Source organism: Dermacentor variabilis, chromosome 1 (assembly GCF_050947875.1).
Source record: "Dermacentor variabilis isolate Ectoservices chromosome 1, ASM5094787v1, whole genome shotgun sequence".
Taxonomy (NCBI): Eukaryota; Metazoa; Arthropoda; class Arachnida; order Ixodida; family Ixodidae; genus Dermacentor; species Dermacentor variabilis.
In genome coordinates, this window is record NC_134568.1 from 256,815,891 (window position 1) to 256,840,949 (window position 25,059).

General features: G+C 42.5%; 1 protein-coding gene across 1 annotated transcript in view; it reads left to right on the top strand.

Annotated features, from left to right (window-relative positions):
• Cpsf160 (cleavage and polyadenylation specificity factor subunit 1) overlaps window positions 1-23,807 on the top strand; it is a 105,284-nt gene extending 81,477 nt beyond the window's left edge. The window contains exons 29-35 of the mRNA XM_075673504.1: window positions 544-696; window positions 3,192-3,368; window positions 8,365-8,431; window positions 21,371-21,580; window positions 23,152-23,281; window positions 23,451-23,589; window positions 23,670-23,807. Coding sequence (XP_075529619.1) covers window positions 544-696; window positions 3,192-3,368; window positions 8,365-8,431; window positions 21,371-21,580; window positions 23,152-23,281; window positions 23,451-23,589; window positions 23,670-23,717 — 924 coding nt within the window. The 3' untranslated portion in view covers window positions 23,718-23,807. The remainder of the gene's footprint in view (window positions 1-543; window positions 697-3,191; window positions 3,369-8,364; window positions 8,432-21,370; window positions 21,581-23,151; window positions 23,282-23,450; window positions 23,590-23,669) is intronic.
• The last annotated feature ends 1,252 nt before the right edge of the window (window positions 23,808-25,059 follow it).

A 25,059-nucleotide genomic window follows, 5' to 3' on the forward strand; every position in this document is an offset into this window, starting at 1 on the left:
GTTCTTAAGTTACAGAAGTATATAAAAATATTTCACATGGGTCCCTTTGACAAGGCCTGGAGATTTTTCAGAATGTGCGAATACTGTGAAATCCATTCAGATGATTCCTCGATGGGTACCTCAGGGCAAGACAAAGCCCTTTGTGTGTGTGTGTGTGTTTTTTTTTAATTTTTTTAATTAAAATTTTAGCATAGCATTCAATTTTAGTGTTGATTATACTTGCAGTTGTCATATTTTCATGGTTTATCACAAATACCTGATGCAGAATATTGAAAAAAAATGAGCTTGTCTTGCCCTAAGAAATGATTCAGCCACAGATTTTAAAAAAAGACAAAAATCTGATGAGCAGTCTTAAACAGAATTCTACTATACGTGTGTACTACTAATGTCAAGTGTCTGCAGTTAGGCTGGCAAAGATTTATGATGGTGTTTGATCTTGTTTCTTCAATAAGGTGTTATAGCCAGGGCTTTTGACGTTGTGTGGCCCAATATTTTAAACTTCATTTTAAAGAGTTAAATATTGCTGACTTCTTTATTTTCCAGATTATCATTCTGGACATCATTGATGTTGTTCCAGAGCCAGGGCAACCACTGACAAAAAACAAGATAAAGATTGTGTATAGCAAGGAGCAGAAAGGTCCTGTGACAGCTTTGTCACAAGTTGTGGGCTTCCTGCTGAGTGCCATTGGTCAGAAGGTGAACGAATCCCTTGAAAGCCACTGTCAGATTCACTACAGTTGCATACCTGCTAACCTTTAAGATTTTATCCTAAAATGCCCAATCTTTAGCGCTCGTTTTTGATTGTCGTATTGACACAAATATTTTCACATTTTTCATTCTCGTGTACCGTGTCTACTCGTGTGATGATCGCACTTTTTTTGTAAAAAAAAATTGCCGCAAATTCAGGGGTGCGATTATCACACGGGTTAAATTTCCCGCGAAAAGAAAAATATTTTTTTCAGCCCGCATTTGCCCCTGGGATGACAGCAGGTCAACAAACAGATGGCTGCCGCTGTAATAGTGTGGGACACCAAAACAAAAATGGCAGCCAGCGGAGCAAGCCGAACGTGCTGAACATGATCTTTTTTTTTTTCCTTTTTGTGAGTACATTACACGCATTGAAACAGTTTCTTCCCTATCCGTAATGAATAATATTGTTAATATCGACAAGTTTACGCCAATAACATAGCCATGTCCACTTTGAGGGGACAGAAACAGAGATGGATGTGCTTAGCTGCCAGTGACATATAAACACATGGCGGGTATGCTGTGGAACCTGCGGCATTTGTTTTCACTACTATCCTAATACGGCATGTTTCCACTTAGGGTGGATGAATATCTTAGCTGTGTTACAAGCGTCGGCGTATGAATAGGGTACACTTCTAATGTATCAGTGTAAACATGACTACTATCGTTGCCGCTCGCGATTTGTTGCGTGCCCACGAGTGCAGATGAGAAGAATTGAAAGGCGCCTTCTTTATTGTTGTTGTTGACCACAACCATTATAAAGCCTACAAACAATAAGGCCAAGGCAAGTTTGGTTGTAGCTTTTTTTTTTTCATGGAAGTGTGGAAAGTGATGAAAGGGATAAAATGGGGCATCTGCTTAAGAATGTTTGGTACGTGCAGACCGCTTGGTATGTCTTGAAGAGTCGTTTGCGTAGCATTCGACAACATTCGACAGATGGTAAGCGTGATCATCATTAGCTAGACTTAGCACATGACATATCGCTGCGGCAAGTTCGGGGTGCGATCATTACACAGGAAAGAAAAAAAAATCGAATTTTGATGACAAAATTCAGGGGTGCGATCATTACATGAGTGCGATCATTATGCAAGTAAATACGGTAGTTTAGGGCAACACCAATTTGAAAAAGGTAAAAACAGTCGCTGAGCGATTTTTTATGGCCCATTTTTTTACCCATTGAATATACCGTACGCACCAATCCGTGCAGTAGCGACATCAACTGATAGAACCAATGTATACTGGTAACCGTATCGCTGACAGCCATTACGTGTATGTTTCATTAATACACTTCATATTAATTAGCTTTTTTAGAGAGAATAGTTATTGCTGCGACTATAGAGCAGAAGTCCTGTTTACAACACCTCTGTGAAACAAAGTCTGCAAACCTTTAATAAACAGTCAGCACATTGAATAATCAAGGAATTTTTAGCATTTTCGCTAAATTTATTATTCTTTGCTTTCAGTATAGTGTTTTCCAAATTTTAAGATTGGCAGGCCTGTAGTTGCATCACAGACTTTGATTTTAGGATGTGCAATTAGATCGGTGTGACAGCCTTTCTCTTTTCTCTGCTCCGTAATTATTGCACATTTGATAGGGAACTTCAATTAAACTTCTCCTGTGTTTGCTTTTTTGTTGGCAATTACAACCAAAAATGTTATTTTTTCTCATTTAATTTATAAGCCTGCAAGTGTCATCATAAAGCAACAGAATTGCAATTTATTAAATAAATATAAATGTTGAGCCCTATACACACACTGGCTGTACTTTGCCAATGGGCAGAGCTGTCACTACATTGCTTGCAATACTATTGCTGTGTTTTTTCCTAAGACCTACACTGCAATCCATTGTGAGTAGAACTGCAGTGGCACATAGCCACAACTTTCCTTTTAGCTTGTTGGATGCACACATTGCAGTCATTTGTGCTTAAGATAGTAGCAGCAGCGCCCAACTATAGTTTACTTCTGAATTGTTCTATCAACTTGCTAAAATGCTGCCATGTGTGATCAATACATCGAACTGATATGGTAAGCTTAAAACATCTGTACAGTTTCAGGATGTTAAAACCCACAATTTATAAATATGTAGCTGTATGTTGTACTGTGCAGCCAGAGTTTGATGCATGAAAAACAGTGAGTGCTATCATGATTCTGTAAACTGACGTGTGCTTGTATAATGAACTGAGTAGTTAATTGCTCATTTTGGCCTGTCGGTGATCACAAGTAGGTAGAGTCGAACACCTTGGTTCTTGGCATTGTCCTCGCTCAGTAATCTATTGAAATGACTTGGGTAGCTTGCAGAATTCTTAACATTAAGCTTGTGTTTTGTGGCTTTTTGCTTAGCTTTTTTTTCTTGGGCATATTTGGTCACACAGTAAATGTGTCTTTCTCTGGGCTGAACCTTGTTATAATTATTTTACTTCTTCTGGGCAATTCACTTGTTGCAGATATACATCTGGCAGCTTAAAGACAATGAACTGGTTGGTGTGGCATTCATTGACACACAAATCTACATCCATTCTGTGGTGACAGTGAAGAACTTGATACTGGTAGGGGATGTATTCAAGTCTGTTTCACTGCTGAGGTACCAAGAAGCATCAAGAACACTCTCCCTTGTCAGCAGAGTAAGCTGTCCATTCTCTTGCTTTTTATTAATGGCAACATGAATAAGAACTCATGCACTACAGAGTTCAAATACTCCGCACTGCGTTTGATGAATGGCTTGCATAACCTCTTCTGTGCCTTTGCTTTTGCATCTTTGTAGGGAGTGTACTTCTGATGTCATGTGGCTGCACATTGTGGATGAGTGTTGTTTGCCATACTCATTCTTGCTAGGACTGCTGGTTACCTCACTGTGGCAGAGCATATACTGATTATAGGAGAAGGATAACATGTACTTATGTACTGAGATTTTGGTTGGTAGTCAGAATTAATGTGGAGCCCTCTATTCTTGCACCTTTCATGTAAGGTGTAAATGACCGTCGGAATGCCTGAATAGTACCGTATGTACTCGAATCTAGGCCGGCCTCGATTCTAAGCCGACCCCCAAATTTCCGAAGCCAGAAGAAATTAAAGAAACTTACCTCGAATGAAGGTCGAACAAAAAAGTGAGGACAGTGTTCACAAAATGAAAACAACATTTATCTAATATGAACATGCCGAGCCCACTCTACGTTATCATTGCTGCTAGCCTTGTCGCTATATCCCAGACCACACGCACACTTCCGGATGCGCACGAACTCGCGTCCGTGCACCCATGCATGCGCAGACAGTGCGGCACAGCTCGCACACGTTGAAACACATTGTGATTTCTGTGAAGAGCTCCTCTCTGTTATCGTATGCTTATTTTCCTTATCGCTGTCATCTCCTGGTTGTGGCACACGCAAGAAGCATCCCCCGTTGCCCCTCCATCGACGGACGTTTTTCTCATCGACGCTGAAGTCCCACCCGGCTTGAATGTTTGACGATGCCTCTGCGGCTAGCACAACTTTTCATTTGAAAGCGGCACTATATTGGTATTGCCTGTTTGGTGCCATTACGATAACACCACCCTATGGGCCATGCCGCACGCCAATACGACCAGAGGTGTTATTCTGTAAGAGTCCACCTAGGGGACATGTCCATTTCGTCTGCTGCTGAAGTGCTGATTGGCTGGAGTGCCTGCCTCCTCCTGACGCGTACCCCAGTCCAGCGAATCAGCACTTCAGCAGCAGATGAAATGGACATGTCCACTAAGTGGACTCTTACAGAATACACCCCCAGGTCAAAATAGCGATGTCACTTGTTTACTTCAATTGACTACTGGCACGGCTAATAGCGGCTGCGGTACTGATTTTTCTAGATGGTGCTAGCTATGCATCATAATTATCATTTTTTAATTACAAACTGGCGCGTTTTTAAAATCCTCAAATCTAAGCTGACCCTAGAGTTTGGTATATGATTATTTGAAAAAAACTATCCGCCTAGATTTTAATAAATACAGTAATAGGGAAGTTTGGGGAAAACTGATTCCATGTTATTTTACAATGCCAGCACAGAAAACTTGTTTACAGACGCTTGCTCATTATTGTTGCTTGAGTACCGTATTTACACGAATCTAAAGCGTACCTTTTTTCCAATCGAACGGGTCCAAAAATTGCATGCATGTTAGAATGAAGTACGGCTCTAAATCGCGCCACCATATCGCCATCAGCATTTCAAAATGGCCGCCTTGTACGCGGAGCGAGCCTAGCTGCTGTAGGCCGTGGCTTAGGTTAGTCCACCATCCATCTTCTCGTTTTCTGCATTTGCTCTATCAGCATAGAAGTGCCGAGTACGAAGACACGCCGAGTTGATCATGATGCCGCAATTAAAAGCAAAGTGATCACATGTGCGAAGGCAGACGGAAATCGGGCCGCATCATGGGCGTTTGGAGTTCCCGAAAGCGTGCGGGACTGGTGCAAACAAGAGAGGTGTCCTACTCAAGCAGCTGCACGGTCCCCATCTTTAGAGTGATTTGCGATGGTGGCAAGTCTACACATCTAGGTATACCATGCTGTGTTCTCGGCGCTTAGTTCGTGTTGAAGTGAGAGGCCGCACAAAGGTCAATTCTCTCGCTCCTGCTGCCGCACTTTATCACTCCAGCGTTTTGATAAAAAGTTTCCACGGTCACTGAGTGAAACGTGTTCATGTTTGCTTGTGTGCGCGTGCCACCATGCTTGTTAATTTAGTTAGTAAGCTAATGTTTAAAAGTTCATACGGCTGATATAACTACTAACCTTACTTTTCGTATAGCTGTCTACTAATTTGCTATCGAAATCGATGCTTCACCTTTTGGGCGAAATTTGAGTGCATTTTGAGTAAATCTTTGTTTTTCCAAACGAGAGAAAGTTTTATTTCTTTATGAAAGAATGGGTTGCGCAGTACTGTAAAGGAATTTTCTTTTTCTTTAAGTCACGGCAAATGGGTGCGTATTACAATCGAGGGCGTCTTTTTTTCCTGTCTTTTGGTCACGGAAAATGGGTGCGCGTTAAGATCGCGGGCGCGTTAGAATCGAGTAAATACAGTATTATGTACTTGAAATTTCGTGATAGTTGAGGCCAGAAGGTATGTCATGTTTGCCCGTAGTGCAGCCTGATGCTTACGACCTTCACTCTGCAACTTTAGGTTACATTGCGTGATTTCAATTGAGAAATTTCTGCCTAAATGCAAACTTGCGCTGTGAAGTCCAGTGAGACAAAGTTGGTTGGTGCCCACAGACCCAAGTACTGCTTGTATGGTCGTCATTCCAGCCCATGGGCATGATGTCATGTCCAAAATCAATTATGAATACAGTTATAAACAGCAGCAGTCTACCCATAACTTCTCGTGACCACTCCGGCCATTAGAGAATTTTTGGCACAGCCCCTCTTACTGGGTCTCTAGAATTAAACGGTGCTGTTTCATTGGGAGTAAGCGAACATAAGTGATGGCTCAGTGCTGAGTGATTTAACATCACTCTGCAGTCAGTAAACGGCACTTGCACCACACAAAAATGAAAGCAAGGGTATGGGTGACAGCCTGAACGTTGGCAAATTTTTCCACACAAATAATGTCTGAAAGATTGACTGAGTTGCCTTATGTCGTGCAAGATTTAGTTAACCGTTGAATATTGGTTATGTGGTGTTGCAAGGAGGTCCAAATACAGTCACTGACCAATTTCTTGGACTCTCAGGAGGCCTCAAAAATAGTCAGGTAATTGGGCAGTTGGAAAATGAACTTCAGTTGTGGAATCACTTTCGTAGCTTTTTACAGTACCAGTGGTGTATGGAACATTTGTTTACATAACTTAATAATTTTGCTGTTGGTTGCTCGTGTGTGCATCATTGCATGTCCTTGACTGTTGAAAGCATGCGCAAATCTACGTAGTCTGGTACTTTCCACCTAAATGCAAGCTTTCGCCATTCTGTCCAGTTAGCACATGAACAAACTTGGTAGGTGATCATGGTACAGTTAAACCGCGCAGTAACGAAATCATCGGTGAACGTGAAAAAATTCTCTTTCGCAAGAATTTCGTTGTGGCGAAATGACTGCACACATAGGGAATGTGTCGCAGAACAAAAGTTGACTGTCAAAATTAGCCTACTTTGGCAAGCCTTGCTCGAGGATATACAAATGCATTGCCAACAGCATAAAGTGCACCCCATGCGTCGATCAGCAGTGGTGGCACTACTTTGGAGCAGTATTCTCGGTCGATCACATTTAGAGATGCAATCAATTTTCCTATATTTTGCGCAACTCTGCACTGGATGCCGAGCAATAGCACTCCATGCACGCATCATAGTTTCTCCAGTGCACACTGTTACCTGTAGGCGCCGACGCGTCTAGTGTCGAGCACAAAAGTGGCTGTATCTTGTATCCCCAAAGGCGATCGATTGAGGTTATGGCCCCTTTGCATAAATCTACATGCAGTGCTGAATACGCATGCAGTGCTTGTCGGGTGTCACCGAAACCAGTGTTTTTGAAGCAAGGGATGCATATTACCATATAAGCGCTTAGTCGTGGCCCGATGCGTGGTAGTCTATGCAGCGGCCGCCATCTCAAGCACCATAAACAAGTACACGTTGGTGGGACGTGGAGTTCTTCATTTTTGTTGCGCTTTTCTCACCAAGCCGCATATTATACACTGCACTGGGTGTGCAAAAACTGTCGTATGTTGGTAGCAATTTGCGTGCCACTTCAAAAAGGTGATCAACAGACAAGATGGCTGCCATGACATGTTTCCAGTGCATGGGATCGCTTTCGGCGTTTGGTTGTTTTTGTAAACAAAAATAGTGGTGCCCATGCAAGGGTAGTCTGGTGGTATTTTATGCAATTGTAGTGCAAAGCGAGTGCATTTGAGCACATTTTTAAGCCTGCTAGCCTTGTCTGAGTAAGTAATATGCTAGGTTACATTCCAGCACTTTCGTTAATGGGGGATTGTAGTTCAGCGACATTTCGTTGTCAAGAGGTATTAAATAGATTGAATCCTATGGACATTTGCCGGGGATACGAATATATTTCGTAGTTTCAGAATTTTGTTGTTGCAGGTTTCAACCGTAGTTGCTTGCGGATCGCCCACGCACCCCAATCATCGCTTCTGCAGCCACCAGTTTAGCCTGTGCAAGTTATGTAATGGTCAATTGCTGCAGAAGTATACTGATATGGAACATGCAAACAGCGAGCTTTCCATTGCTGCTTGCCACCTGTTGACCAGCAACAATTTTTATTATAGCTGGTAGGCCTAACCAACGTCCCTCCATTGGAATCTAATGACAAAAGCTACAGCTTCATGCAGAGTCGATGTAAATTTGTTTGAACTCTTTACAGCATGCCGAAAAAAAAAAAAATTGGCGTGATAATGTTAGACTTTTCTCAGCCACGATGCTTGCATGGGTCATGTTCGAAATATTGAGTGAGACACTGTATGGCGTCCAAAATTTTGGTTGTAATACACTGGGTCTATAGAGGATGTGGCAGTGCCTCAAGGAAGTCTGAATAATCTAGCTTGTCTGAAAAAAGTAGGGCATCTCAAAAATCAGTTGGCAAAGGCATTAGTGAATTTCTCGCATTTCTGTCCACAGACGAAAACTCCTTCCTTTGTCTTCTCTTACCTGTTTCTAGGATGTAAGGCCATTGGAAGTTTATGCTGTGGAATTCTTCATAGATAACACTCAGATGAGCTTCCTGGGTAAGTTACAAGCACTACATTAGATGCCTTGAATTTCAGAGTTTCTAGTTGCACAATGAATGTTAGTCAAGCATTAGCATAGATAAGCATGTGGGGTTGCTTCTTTGCAGATACATAATACTAATGTTGCTTTTTAACAATTGAAGCAGTTCAAAATGTTGCGCATTTCCGGAAAATTTTTACTTTTCAGTTGAATGCACTGCATCTCAAGAACACCCTGCATGAAGCCCCTTGAACAATATTGCGAAACCCTTGGAGTCCATAACTCCTATGTTCAATCACTGATCACTGATTTAGGAGCACATTCATTTAACCTTCAGACAAAGTTCTAGTAGAGGCTGGTGCTCAACTGTCAAATGGCAGACACTGAAGCATGAAAAAATTTGTTTTCTCAAAGTGCTAAAAGCACACCATAAGCTCTTTTCACTGCTTTCTAGTTCAAATTTGGCCTACATATAATATATTGTTATGGTGTATTGCAAGTGCACGAAATGGGGCGCTTGTTTTGTAAAAAACAAAAAAATTCACTAGTGCTCATTATAATTTCACGTCACTTGGCCATTGGGATATAGTTAAGCAACTTCATTTTGACTAGACAAAATAATCATGGAATGAAGTGAACACAAAACTAGGTATTCTACCTTAAGGGATGATAACCTTCTACATATTTATTGCCTAACCGCATGGTGTATCATGTGTGATACACACCTAACTTCGTAGAACTTAATAAAGAAGCAAAGAGAAAAAAGATCTTGCATACTTACCTGGAATAGACGCTATAACTCTGGTTATTTCTTTCTTTGTTTTTTTTTTCTCTTTTTAATGTATGGTGGCAGCTCATCACCGAAACACAAAGTTCATGAACATGTTTTTTTTTTTTTTAAGCAATTTTTATGCCTATAATCTGCACAAAAAATACCAGGCTGTTTGCAGTTTATCAGTCTACTATGTATTCTAGTTACATAATGAATGTTAGTCAAGTACTAGCATAGATAAGCATGTGGGGTTGCTTCTTTGCAGATACATATATACTAATGTTGCTTTTTAACCAATGAAGCAGGTTAGAAGGTTGCACATTTCCTGAAAATTTTTACTTTTCACTTGCGCTATTTTACTTATGAATGAATAGAATTTATTGATAGGAAAGACAGAGAGGTCGACCTGAGCTAGTGCGCTCTAGTCTGCTACTCTGCACTGGGGAAGAGGGAAGGGGAGTGAAAGTATTGGAATGGATGATGATGATAAGAGAAGTGGTGAGTGCTTATGTACATGAGACAGTTGCCTCGCTAGAGCCGCTCGTCGAGCTTGGTGTCCTGCAGGAACTTCAACAATACTTTTGTTGCACGCATTGAAATTGCAGTGTCAGGCCATGGGCCGAGGATAGCTTCCTCCGACAGTAGTTGCCTGCCAACGCTGGCTAAGAAACTGTCTAACGTCCTTCGCTCCAGCATATATGCTGGGCAGTCGCACAGTACGTGTTGCAGTGTTTCGGGCATCTGGTAGTGTACACAATCAGGGCTGTTCGATTGGCCGATGAGGTGTGCGTAGCGACAGGTGAAAGCAACGCCGAGCCGAATCCTGTGTAGCAATGATGTTTTGCTCCGTGTAAGCTTCGGGGGCAAACAGAATTTACCGTCTGGGTCAATCATATGTAGACGTCTGTGAATGTTATCAGAGTGGGCTCTGTAAGCCTTTGTAAGGTCCTGCATGAGTGCCTTGATCATGGAGTTGGTGTCAGGTCGCGAGTAGGCAATCCGTACTTCATCAGAGGAAGAGGAGGCCGATCTTGCCTCACTGTCAGCGAGTTCATTACCAAAAACACCACAATGGCTAGGCACCCATTGAAAGGTGATCACGTGGCCACTTAACTCGGCACTGTGATAAAGTTCGACGATTTCCAGCACGAGCAGATAGTATGGTCCTTTGTTTAAAAAGTATTTTAGCGCCTGTAGCGCTGATTTGGCATCGCACAATATTGTCCATTTATGGGGTGTCTGCGTTCTCATAAAACGAACAGCCTCCCGTATTCCCGCAAGTTCCGCAGCCGTAGATGTCGATTTGTGGTCTAATCGAAATCGTTGAGTAATTCCAAGTTGTGGGATGACAAATGCGGCCGTTGTGGCAGATGGCGTGACCGAACCATCGGTATATACTTGTACAGTCCCACTATATAAAGTAAATATATGGGACAGGGTGAGCTGCTTCAAGCCAATGGAGGAAACGTGAGATTTCTTCCTAATTCCTGGTATATGAAGCCTCACTAGTGGTCTTGGCAATGTCCATGGAGGTGTCGCGGGGATGTCTGTTGCCTGGAATCTTGCAGGTACAATGCTTGCGTGACATGCAATGGCTTTAGAAAAAGCACAGTCAAGGTTGATGCTTGGAAGCGTTGACAGTGGATGGTGTGAGTGTCTGGTTAGCAGGCGAAGATAGGTTCGCACAGGTTCACAAGACCTGTATATGTCGATAGGACAAGCCCGTGCTTCTGCTATTGTGCCCTTAGTTGACGTGCAGCGTGGCAAGCCAAGACATATCCGTAGTGCTTGAGCCTGAAGGCTCTCCAGCGTGCGTATACAAGATGACCCCATGTTAGATAACACAGGCATGCTGTAGCGTATGTAGCCCACAAAAAGTGCCTGGTACACTTGGAGCAAACTTCGCTCAGAGGGGCCCCATCTCAGTCCTGATATTACACGAAGAACGTGTATGAAGTTGGTCAGTTTAGCCCTAAGCGCAGTAACATGTTTGGTCCAAGAAAGACTGCGGTCTATTATCACGCCAAGAAATCTGTGGTGGGTGACTAAAGGGAGCGCCGTTCCGTCGACAAAGATTGGATAATTTGACATCGATTTGTGCGTAAATGCCATGACTGCACACTTAGTTGCTGAGAGTTGCAGGCCTCTACGGCGCAAGTACTTCGCCGTTATGGTAACCGCACGTTGAAGCCTTGCACGCACTTGTGGACGTGTGACCCCGGATGACCAAATACAGATATCATCCGCGTACGTACTGATACGCGCTGTTTCAGGTAGCTCGTCTGCAAGGCCCACCAGTATCATATTGAACAATACTGTGCTAAGGACACCACCCTGCGGAACACCCCTGCGAACTTCATGTCTATCAGTCTCACCATCCGAAGTGGACATGAAAATGGTGCGGCCACTGAGGTAACTCTGCAGCCATGCATACATCCGGCCACCAACACCAATATCCTCAAGCGCCTGAAGAATCGAATGGTGGAAGACGTTGTCGTAGGCACTTTTGATGTCCAGAAATATTGCGCATACCAGACGACGGCGTCTCTTTTCCTGTTGAACAGAAGATACTAGGTCGATCACACCGTCAATGGATGATCGGCCTCTTCTGAATCCATTGATGAAATCAGGAAGTCCACCACTTTTCTCGAGTAGCCATTCCAGTCTGCTCAGTACCATCCGCTCCATCACTTTACCGACACAGCTTGCCAAGGCTATTGGCCGATAATGTGAGAGATCATGCGGGCATTTCCCAGGTTTTAGCAAAGCCACAAGATGACTGCACTTCCAGTGATTAGGCACAGTTGCTGTGTCCCACGTAGAATTGTAGAGCGCCAGGAGAATTTCTCGAGCTTCTACTCCAAGATGACAAATCGCGGAGTATGTAATTCCGTCTTGTCCTGGACAAGTTGATCGGCGGCAAGAAGATATCACAGCGTCGAGCTCGTGCATAGTAAAAGGCGCGTCCAGACGGTGATCACTAGATGACGGGAAAGTCAGTCGTGAATGGGTTGGTATATCGTTCGAGGAGCTCACGAGTAATTTGCAAAAGTCATCGGCGACCTCAACTTCACGCCGGCCTTGCCGTATGGCCACAGCGCTGAACGGGTGAAGCTGTTGTGGAGGCGAGCGAAGGCTTCGTACAATTTGCCAAATTCTAGAGAGAGGTTTTCTCGGATCCAGAGAGCCACAGAATGATCTCCAGCGTTGTTTGTCAAGCTTGTCAAGGTGGCGCAGGACATGACGCTGAGCCCGGCGTGATGCAGTGACGTCTAATGGTGATTTGGTCCTTCTGTATTTCCGTTCTGCTCGACGCCGTATCGCGCGAAGCCGCTCGTACTGGTCATCAATAGATGATCTAGGTGAAGGTGTGCTGAGGTGTTTTGTTGTGTCGCGTAAAGTTGCCGCGATGACATCTTCAATATTGGATGGTGCTTGGATGGCTTGACATGCGGTGGTCACAGATTCTCGAAATGTTGACCAATCGATAGAACGCACAGTGTGCGGAGCTGGGGGATGTAACCATTTCAACTGAACATATGTTGGTAGATGGTCACTTCCATGGGTGTCGAGATCAGTACACCATCGTGTAGCAGACGGCAGGCTTTTTGAAACGAACGCAATGTCAAGACAACTGCTGTAGTAAGAGCCTCGAAGATATGTCGGTGAGCCATCATTGATCACCATCAAGCCTTGACTAAGCATGAAGTCAGCCAAGTCTCTACCGCGGGCGTTCGTCGAAGCAGAGCCCCACATGGGATGGTGGGCATTAAAGTCACCGATGACTATGTGGGGACCCGGACAAGCTTTCAGTATGGACAGCAAATATGAACAGTCTATGCTCGATGTTGGGGGTATATACCCGCCAATTACTGAGAGTGTGCGCCGCTTGTACTTCAGCGTTATGCAAACGTACTCGTTGGAAGCGTGTGCAGGAATGTCTTTATGAAGGCACGTTAAATTCCGACAAACAAAAATGAGCACTTTGCTTAAATTGTGATCATTCCTTGACCACAGTGGCACATATCCAGATACACGTAGTAAAGACGTCATGTTTGGTTCACATATTACAGCCACGGGAAACTGGTATTTGAACATACATTGCCGAAAGTCTGCGAGGTGGCCTCGTAGGCCTCTGGCATTCCACTGCATTATTGCAGATCTTCGTAATTGGTGTTCAAAAGAGAGCACCATGATGCCTTATTGTAGAGCCGCGAGGAGCGGTTCCAAAGCATCTAGAACATGTAGCGCGGTCTTAGCAACCGGCGTCTGTAGTCCGCAGAGAAGTGAACGCATCGTAGTTATCAGGTGTTTCAGCATACTTCGTACATTTTCATTTTCTGTCTTATCATTCGCAACCACCTTTGCAGACACATCACCCGACGCATTTAAGCCTGTTTGTTTGGGTGGGAGCGACGGCCAGTCAATGTCAGAGTCGGTTGGCGGAAGCGTCGTTTTATGCAGCGCATGTGTTCCACGTGCTGCAGCCGAAGAAGGTACGTCGGGCCCGCATCTTGATCGCAGAAGCAAACTTGGCAAGCGAGGAGTTTGCCATGCGGTCGATGGTCCATCTGTATGGGAAGTACTCTTGTCTTGCTGTCGTCTGTGTCGCGATCGACGTCTGCGGCGGCGTATCGATGTAGCAGCCTGTCTGTGAGTGGAGTTGTCCCGCACCATCTTTCGAAGCACTGACATTTCGTCCTTGATTTTCTGGCAGTCTTTTGATGTCGCTTCATGTGGACCGGCGCAATTAGGACATTTTAGGGCAGTAGCATCGCAGCTATCATTTTGATGGGCCCCTCCACACCGTTGGCATTTTACGCCGCCCTTGCAAGCTGCGCTTACGTGTCCCATTTTGAAGCACTTCCGACACTGCACCAGTTTTGGCACGTAAGGGCGCACACGGTGTCTTACGTATCCTACTTTTACGTAGTCAGGTAATGTTTCAGAGTCAAAGACTATTTTAATACACCGGGATTGACCGAAGCGGTGAGTCTGCACTATTGGTGCGGTGGAATTTAAAAGCCTCTGGAGGTCAGTGTCTGCGATTTCTTTGTCCACGTCAGAAATAACGCCAGTCGAGGTTCCTTTTCCATACGCAAAGAAGGAGCGCACTGGGATTTTCCTAGTAGTGTGTGGCAGCCTTTAGCGTACCCAGGATTGACTTGTTGTTCACGTCCACCGAAAGGATGTTCCTCCGTGCGTTAATTCTGATCTCGCTGACTTGGCCTGGCGCAATTCGCTCAAAGTACTTCGTTAAGCTCTGCCTGTTCAAGGTATTCAGATCGTCGGTAGCTGTGGTAGGGACGTAAGCAACAGTGAATGATTGCTTACCACTGTCCTGCCTAGGCAACGATTCACTGTCTGTTGATGTCCTCCTGAGTTTTCTCTTCAAACGGCGACCCACGGCAAGTGTGAAATCGTTGTCCGATTCCATTTCTTCAACCGTTGAGCTGTCGGAAGATTCAAGGGCGACAGTGGAAGGGCCAGTGCGGTCCCTTGTCTTCGATGCAGCCAGTGGTGGACGACCAGGGTCAAACGCTTGGTTGGGATTCCTATCCCCCATCCTGGAGGATGACGTTGTGCCCTATTTTACTTAAATGTTCTAATTTGCAATGGAAAAAAATTAATAGGCCAAATTTGAATTAGAAAGCAGTGAAAAGAGCATATAATATGCTTTTAGCACTTTGAGAAAACAAATTTTGTCATGCTTCAGTGTCTGCCATTTGACACTTGAGCGCCAGCCACTCCTAGAACTTGATCTGAAAAGTAAATAAATGTGCTGCTAAATCAGTGATCAGTGACTGAACATTGGAGTTATGGACATCTAGGGTCTTGTGATGTTGTTCAAGGGGCTTCATGCAGAGTGTTCTTGAGGTACGGTGCATTCAGTGAAGAAAAATTGGGACTCACTCTGTTGGGGTAAGTTTTCTCGGAAGGGAAAGTTGATAGATGTCGCAGGTTGTTGTTTAAACAACTAACATCCATGAAGGTAAGTGGCACCATTGTCATCTGTTCACTTTGCCTATACTTTGCCCGTTGTATGAAAACATGCAGCTTGTCTATTGAACGGATGGGCAAAAGATATGGCAAGGCAATAACATTTTAACTAATGTCTTCAGGGGATATGTTATAACCAGAATTGAAGTGAGTCATTACTTGAAGCATAACCTTTTACTAGAAACTCTGTGCCTTACACCAATGTTGAGAAATAAGTTCTCAAAATATGCAGCTTATGTGATGATGACTGATATGGGAAAAGAAAGGAAATTTAATGCTACATAGCTACTCAAAACTGATTTGTTTCTTCTCCCTGATATGTTTGTCATGATATGGTTATGATGCATAATAAGTGCTGGAAATCGGGTGCTTGTTTCGTGAAAAAAAAAAAAAAATCTGCTTGTGCTCATTATAATTTGACGTAACTTGGCCATCAGGAAATAGTTAAGCAACTTCATTTTGACTGGACAAAATAATCATGGAATGAAGTGAAGACAAAACTAGGTATTATACCTATAGGGATGACAAGCTATTACATATTTGTCCCCTTACGGCATGATGTATCGTGTGATACAGACCTAACTTCTTGGAACTTAATAGAATCAAAGAGAAAGGAAATCTTACATATTTACCTGGAATCTATGTTATACCTAGCAATGGAATACATAGAAACTATAACTCTGGTTGTTTCTTTCTTTTTTCTCTCTTTTTAATGTATGGTGGCAGCTCATCACCCAAGCACAAAATGTTCACGAACATGCTTTTTTTTCTCCAGAATTCTTATGCTTAAAATTGACATGCGAAAATTGCCAGGCTGTTTGATTGCAGTTTATCACTACTAGGTTGTTTTGAAGGAGAAAAACATTCATATGTTTATGTGAGGCAAGCAATAATTGCTTTATCGTATGTGATACAGCATGCAGTTATGGGTTGTTTTGCGTAGAAGCGCAGAGATTTTAGTCCTCATAAGAGAACATATTTGATTGGAAAATAATGTTTTTACGGGCTCTACTGTTTCTTAGCAGCATTATTGTCGTTACTCTACAGAAAATGAAAATGCCAGCAGTAAACTTTTACGATGAATATAACTTGGGACTTGCTATGCTCGAAGAGCTAATGACAACAACAGCAACAAAGAGCCCTTCCAGGAAGTGGAATAAGGCAATTTTCGTCTTGTGTCAGGCTCCTATAGACTAGGGAAAGCAAAAATTTACATAAAAGGAAGCACTCCAAAGGTTTTTATTGTAGATATTGAGGCCTAATTATTAGTCAGTCAAGGATGATATCATTTTTTTTTATGAAACTTGTGCTCTTACATTAAAGTTTAAAGTTTTTCTATGGTTCTGATATTTATGGTGGTGTTCTGCAATTCAGATGCCTTTTTCTATGGTCACAAAGTATGCCCATAACTGCATCATGTGTCATGTATGATATGGGGCAACTCTAGCTTATAAAATTGCATCCATGTGGTTCTAGAAAACTGAGGTTTGTTTGGGAATACCTCGCCTAAGCCATGCCTTGTCAAATTTTTTACAAGGAAATAGAAATTAATGTATCAAGGGGTTAAGAAAGATGACTCAAACTATTTTTGAACAAAGACAGGCAGACGCCATTTAAAATGCACATTAAGGCAAGGAAAGCAAATGTCATGCACCCACTATTGGCTAAATTGAAGGCACCTAGCCAAATAAAATCGCCAAGAACAACTGAAAGAACAGCACGAGTAATTTGATGCCACATTCACTCCAAAAAATATGCACTCCTTGCTATTGATATCTGAATGCATGCGAGTACTGTCTTGTAAACAACACGGGATGCTCCATTAATGCTACACGCAGAGAGACTCTAGTACCACAATCTCGTTGTCTGTCTACAGCTTGCAATAGCACTGAAAAAAATCCAGCTTCACTGTCTTGCTTTCTTATTGGCCCCCACATTGGCTGTCCTGAATTTCAAGGCAGTTCCATTCACTTCGCTAAAACAACAGCAGTGCCATGTAGTATAGAGTGCTGAAGGAAAAATGCAATATGCTTGCCAAGCAATATTTTTAGTTAAAAATTATATTCAACTGCTTATTTGGTGTGGTTGCACATGGCATCTAGAATGGTCAGCCTCACACCACTCTTGACTACAAGCTTGTCTTTTTGAGGCAACAGCAGTGTCATGGTTACTGCTTTTCTGATTTACCTGCCACATTTGCTCCATGAGCTTACTCTTTTTCTACTTTGCACATTTCCTTATGCATACAGTTTAAAGGTTTCTTACTACAGTCCAGTTTCTTTCTTTTTATCTGATCTTAGTTAGCCGCTGAGCCACAAAGCTTTAGCACAATCAGCCCTCGAAAAAAGTTGCTGCCGTGGCGTGCAGCCAGCATTGCAGAGTTCCAAAATGCAGGCATCTTGGCCTAGGTGCCATCAGTTTTTGGCACATATGCAGCATCTGTGCAGACTCCTTATACAAACAATCTTGCAAGTCTTAACAGTTTGCAAATGGGGTGGTCTGACTGGAAGGTAAATTGTTTTGTATATCCTAAGGCATTTCTTCACTCCATGTCGCCCTAAATGCTTGAAGCATTCTGTTGCAAATTGGTAGCCATTATTGTTGTGAAGGCAGCACATTTGTGGGCACATAGACAAACACCATAGTACATAAACAGGAGAACTTTGGTGTTCGTTCATGTATCCACAAGTGTGCTACTTTTATGATAGTTGGTTAACCAACTATCCCAGCAATATCTCCTCGATAGATTGAGGTTTGGGTTGAGTTTTGACACCCTAATTGTGATGCAGCCTTCACCTTGCATAGTTGGTATGCCCTTATTCTGGATACGGTTCCGATTCTGGCTCCCATTTTTTTTTTTAAATGCCTCATTTCCTGCTGTTAAAGCAATGCATTTGTTGACTTTTCATCAGTTTGGTCCCACTTCACCCTCATTTGATTATGTACATTGCCTTGGTGTTCTACACCTTCAACCAGAGTCGCAGACTCAAAAATTTTAGACACATGGTCGTTAACAACCCAGTCAAGCTTTCTGCTTAAGACTTTCACCTGCTTTGAGCTCTTTTGCAAGCTCTGCACTTGAAGGCGTCAGGCCTCACAAAAACTCATGGAGAAAGCAACAGTCGTAGCAACAACGTTTCATAATATACAGTAAGTACAGAAAAAACAAAAACGACTTGGACTTGGTAAGACATAAAGCCACTGCAACTGCTGCTGCCAAGTGCAACGAGACTTTTGTAGCTTCCTTTATAAGCTTGTTCAAGCTTGCTGGTAAGTGGACTATGCACAACCACTGAAGGTCCCATGAGACAATGTTGAATAGCGGCAACAGGCACATTGCATGTGTCACCAGCTTTACTCTCCTGTAAGCCAACCTGCCTGCAAATATTCGGATGCTTCACCTCAATGATGAGTAGTACCCGCCATTTAGATAGACTCTTCTAGATAGGCTCCCTCCTGCCCTTTCCCTTTCTGCTCCCTTACTTTTCGTTTGTTCTTAGTAAAAGTTGAGTTTTGCTCCTCATTAACAAAAAGGATTATATAAAGAGTAAAAAATGATTCAAAATTTGCATTGGCAAAAAAATCACAACCACGTTTTTTTTGTGCATGTGAGGCATTAAAATTTTCTTGCTGTGATGGTTGACCATTATTCTTTCCTTGTCTGTCAGAGTTTCAAAATAAATAGAGTCTATTAGGAAATGTGTTTGTCATCAGAGGGTTTTTTGAAAAATATGCAGCCTTCATGGAAGCTGACTCTGCATCATGAAAATCTTTGACTTAAGCAGTATTTCGAGATGTTAGTTACAGTCAAGGGGTTTTACTGTAATATGGCACTGAAATCGAAAGTTACGGACGGTGTGCTCAAGCCCCAAACTGTGCGCAAGAACAATGCACAATGCTCTAACATGGAGGGACACATGCATGATCACACACCTGATTGGGTGATGCCAGCTGTAGCTTCCACTGCCATGGTACATTATTGTATTAAAGTATACTCGGCTCCTAAATGTTGTTTTCTGGCATAAACAGCTTGCATATAAAATGCAAAGGTTTGCATACAATGAATAAGCTTTGGAAGGAGAAAGTAAAATTATATTATTGTCTGCACTTCATAATCATACCTGTATTTTTCAGAAGTATTGTTTTCTGGCACACACTTTCTGTCCATGGCAGGAGTACTATGTAATTTCAAGCAGACTCACTACTACTGAAAAGCTTTGTACTCTTGCATTTTGACTTTTTGAGGGCTTTCTTTTTAGCATGCAATATATTTTCATTCCAGCTGAGGTGATTTACTCAAGACCTTGTGGAGAATATTAGTATCCTTGGTTTGCAGACTGTACTGTATTTGTTTTCTTCTCTCAAGTAATATTGGTTTTCCCTGCAGGCGCTAAGAGGGAATAATTGCTTTGTTTACTTTCTGATAGTAGCATGTAGTGGTTAAAGCAGGGGTGGAACATTTGAAAGCTTCCCATGGCAAAAAGCAGCATGACTCTTCTTATGGTACGTCTATAATACCTAGAATATATACTGACTAGTGTGCCTACTGCAGGCAATGGGGTGACACGTAGACTGATGTCTGCCAGCAGTGGCCGCATGGGGTGCTGCAGTATGAGACTCTGCTGGTCCATTGTGGACTGCCCGGTGCCCAGCACATAGCTTTGGTTCTTGCTTGTTTCCATAATTAGGTGATCACTTAACCCTTTGTGGTCCGAATCACTGAAGTGAGAAATTATATTTTGCGCTTCTCAATGGTAAAGTACGAGGAAAAAAAAAACAAATGGCAATGAAGGGATCATATGGTTCTTCAAACTTTTTTATTCCAAATTACCGCGATATGAAGCATGGCCACATAATATTTTAGAATAATTTTTGTGCTACCCAGAGCCACTATCTTGTATTCATTCGAAAAGCTGACGTTCGGTTTTGCCTCACGTGATTGGCCTAGATTGGCCTAAACTGCGATATCGGCGCGGCCAGGACAATCGCGTGAGACGAAGCCGAACGTCAGCTTTTCGAACGCGTACAAGATAGTGGCCCAGACAGAGCAATAAAGTTTATCTTATTGGATTTATTGAATCATGCTGAAGCATTGATGCCTTCTTCACCAATATTTGAGAAACTAATCTTTCCAAACATTTTTCTTGAAAGATTGATTAAGTAACGGGAACTTGGGAAAAATTAGAACCAAATTACATGAGTAAAAATACTAAATTGTAATTTGATAATAAGAATAAACAGGTGAAATTACATAAGTCTACAAGTATAGCACAATAACTTAAAGAAGGAAGATTTTTAAGAAATGTTGGTCCTTCACCCAACTCCCCCCTTAAAGAGAAATTTAAACCGCAACAGAACGTAAAATGTGTCCAGTTATCACAGTAATCTTTGTGCACAGGGCACCCTAGCTTTGTAAAGGGCATATAATATTGCGACACATTCTTTGTTGAGCTGTTAACCACTTGTGCAAAGCAACATAAAATACTCCTGTTCTTTGCACCCTTTCATCTCGGATGTCTCTCTGCCTGCTACTTATATCAGGTGTGAGAATGGGAGCTGTAGCAAAAATAGCAGAGTGGAGCAGAGTGCAGCTGCAAACATAGGCCCACAACTTGCTGCACCCTCTGGACGCCACTGCAGACAGGCATCATTGGAGGTGCTACCGTCTCCTGTTGGAGAGGTCTAGCACTTGGCACACTAGTCAGTATATTCTAGGCTATGTCTAAGCGTGCTAGGGATATCAATTATTTCAGCCACTAACACAAAGCATCAAATGTTATTTCAAGTAGCTCCAAGTATCTATCACACCTGGCTTTTTGTGATGCAATGCATGCTGTTGTTCCTTTCATACCCGTGAAAGTGTGCAATTGTGTGTTGTTCTTGTTTATAGTAATTTGCACAATGAAACAATTTTGTATTGTTATTATTATTTAGAGTTCTTTTGGTTTTGACAGATGGTTAGCTCATTGAGTGAGTGCTTTTTTGGTTAATGCTTTTGTAGTATATTCTATGTTTTGCTTGCAAAAAGCTTTATACTGCTCTTAATTCTGCCAACGGCATCATGGTAAGGCAATTGAGGAACCAGGACAAATGCTGTGGATATGTGTATAGTATAACAGTGTCTGAGGCATTTTTGCACGGCTTGAGTGAAACCATGCTGATCAATCTGTTGTGGACCTTACAGTGACAGATGCCGAGCGCAACCTGCTTCTGTACATGTACCAGCCTGAATCACGGGAAAGCTGTGGTGGGCAACGTTTGCTGAGAAGAGGAGACTTTCATGTGGGCTCGCCTGTTGTATCCATGTTTCGCATCAAATGCCGCATGGGAGACATTGCGAAATATGATCGCCGAGCAGCAGCCATAGTGGATGGCCGGCACATCACAATGTTAGGTGAGCTTCGTGTGCACCCCAGTATTGAGAAAACGTATAGTAACTTGACTCCTCAGGAACATCTGAGAACCAAAACCATGCACAAGTACACGGTTCTGCCTAAAAACACCTGCATGCTTTTTACTTTTATGCTCATCCACCCAAGCCAAACCTATGAGCAAAAGAGAAAGTGATATATGACCATAAATTCGTCAATGGCAAAAGGAAGACACCAGAAAAGGAATTCATTTTATTCTTTGGGACATTGTCAAACTATGGTGTTTTCAAATGTCCTGGTGTAAACTGAATTCACTATTCTTCCTCGGCACATTTCAAATTTTGCTTTGTTTTCTAAGAACGTCATACGGCATTAGCTACAATTTTTCACAGCTAAATCAACTTGTTTCATGCATTAAAGCTCCTAGGATCCACACATTTTTTTTTTTTCCAATAAATAAAATAATTTTTTAATAGTTGAATCAAACATGTTCTAAACCACTTATAAGTTGTTTTAAAGGGACCCTCACCAGGTCTGGACATTTTGAACTGACAAGGTCAGAGCATACAATGCGTGCTAGCGATTGTGTTTGCAAAGAATTGCATTGCTACGCACCGCGAAAAGACCTGAAATTTCAAGCTGAACGCTGTTTTCCCTTTTCCTTGCGGTGACTGCCCTCCAAGCCGGACAGTGACATACTCGTGTTCCTGCGCCTACGTACTCGTGTCCACAGCTTCACGTAGCTCTTGGTGACACGCGACTTCGAGAATTATTCTAGGCAACACCTGTTATTTGTATGATCTGTTGCTTGAGTTGACGAATTGAAGTTTAGAGAAATAATAAAACACACAAACGGAATGTCTGCATGTTTTTGCGTTTTGCTTCGCACCAAAGCAAGAGAGATGTACTTCCGCTTCATCTGCTTGTTCCTACAGTCGTGCACTCACGTACGTGCGCAGGCACCGAAACTATGCCATTTTCTACCGTGTGGTAGAAAGCGCATGGCTGCTGATGCTTTTTGCACCGCAGCTGAGCATTTCGCACCACAGCTGAGCAGCTGCATTATTGTGGTATACAATGAAGACAAGATCCTTTTTGACGCATTGTGACTGCATTTGGTTCCCCAGTTACCACCCAGCACTCTCCGGTGGCATGAAAAGTACCAGCCACTATGTGGTCTGATTGTGTTTCAATCGCTGAGCACTGTACATTTACAGTATCGTACCCAAGAACAAGCGGCCCATTGCAACCATATAAGTGGTTCAAGTCATAGTGGCACTTGTCAAGAGGCATAGCAATCTGAATGGCAAATGTGGGTGTATTTTGATTCTTCATGCATATCTGCCTTATTAGAAATGTTCTTTTATGGTCTCCCTTTTGCTTTTTTGTCACATCGCTATGCCCTGAGAAGCTGTAAATTTTTCTTTATCAAAGCTTTGTTCAAATTGTGTTGAAAATATTACCAGGCCAACCAAAATTTTGAGATCTGTTTTAATTAACTGGCATTTTCAATTCTCCAACTTTTCTTTATTGTCAGTCGACGGTGTGTATTAGCAGTAGCAGAATATTAGAACTGCATGGGATTGTCTTTCAGCAACCCTTGATGGCAGTCTCGGCTATGTTCTGCCTGTGCCAGAGAAGACGTACCGAAGACTGCTAATGCTGCAGAATGTGCTGGTCACGAACATCCCCCATTATGCTGGTCTCAACCCAAAGGCATACAGGTAGGCACAATTGTAATCAGTGCGTGATGTACAGCCTTCTGCAGACATGTTTCAAACGCACATCTGTGTAGCCCATCAAAACAGATAAGCCTACTCATTGATGCTGTGTAGGTTTGGCTCATCTTCAGGTTGGCACTCCTGCTTGAAATGCATTTTTCTTTCCATTCAGAATGTACCACTCTCAGAGGCGCTTTCTTGGAAATCCTCACAAAAATATTTTGGATGGTGAACTCATATGGAAGTTCATGCACTTGTCTTTCATGGAGCGCAGTGAGCTGTCAAAAAAGATTGGCACCACTGTCACACAGGTAGGCATGGCTATATTTAAAATTCTGAATTAGTGCTGCTACATGGGCTTTACTCATGCACTGCGTCTCTTGTTTTTCAGATCACCGATGATCTTCTAGAAATTGAAACCTACACTGCACATTTTTAAGTTCTATTGAGTCATATGTGGTCTCTTGTAAATAGCCATTCACTTTACATTTCCATCCTTAGCATTGGCCATTAAAACTGCTCGATTTTATCTGGTGCTTTTTTCCGATTTTGATTGCCACAGCAACATGTTGGCAGCTTTACTTTTCATTTGTAGTGCTGTTGCATTCAGTGAGTCCATTTGACCATCTTGAAAACTTTTTACAAAGTGGAAATACTGAACAAGCCTATTTAGCTAGATTATTCTTTTGTAACTCTGCATTTGTCTTTCTAGTTGCTTTACCCGCCGTCGTTGCTCAGTGGCTATGGTGTTGGGCTGCTGAGCATGAGGTTGCAGGATCGAATCCCGGCCACGGCGGCCGCATTTCGATGGGGGCGAAATGCGAAAACACCCGTGTGCTTAGATTTAGGTGCACGGTAAAGAACCCCAGGTGGTCAAAATTTCTGGAGTCCTCCACTACGGCGTGCCTCATAATCAGAAAGTGGTTTTGGCACGTAAAACCCCAAATATTATTATTATATTTCTAGTTGCTTTTTTCTAAGAGCACAGCTGTGTTAAAAGAAGTCAAGCAGCAAGAACTAGAAACATGTTTGTTCTTACAATCATTGCACCATCAGGTAACCCCTAAACTGCCGTGACGAATTTCGAAAAAAAAAAAAATTAAGTGCGTAATTTTTTTAAACGGGCATATTTTGTGCCAACTTTTTCTAAAAATGTATACCAGGAAAGCCTATTGCATTTTTACTGGTCTTGTTGAAAAAAGAATTGCAATAATCATTGTGCATTATTTATTTTTCGAAATGACAAGAAACTGCTCGTATACACATAGGGAAAAATTGTGAAAAGTTCACAACTGGTTAACTCGTCATCAGCACCAGAGAGCACTCGTGATGACTAGTTACCTTGTTATTGGCATTAAAGGGTTAACTGTTTGTCATAGTCATGTGAGGAAAATTGTAGGAACAAACTATAAAGGAGAACAAGGCACCAACCACATAGTACGATTAACAAATGGGCAGCTAGCTCCACAGCATGCCTTTGAGAACACCCTCATGTATCTACAGCCATACTTTTAGGAGTACAGTTTGTACCAAGGAGTACCTACATATTTAAATAAATGCAATTACTGACCTAAATTTCTATAACCTACTCTCTGCGCATGTGAGCCATGATGTAACACACAACTTTTATTTCGCTGTTGTCCTAAGGCCACCATCACACATAGTAAACCATGGACAATGTGCAGAAGTTGTCTTTACTTGTTTGCATAGACCTGTAGATATCTCGCATTAGTAAGTAGGTACAGTAAAATATTATTATCTGGGAAGTAACTGCTGCAGTT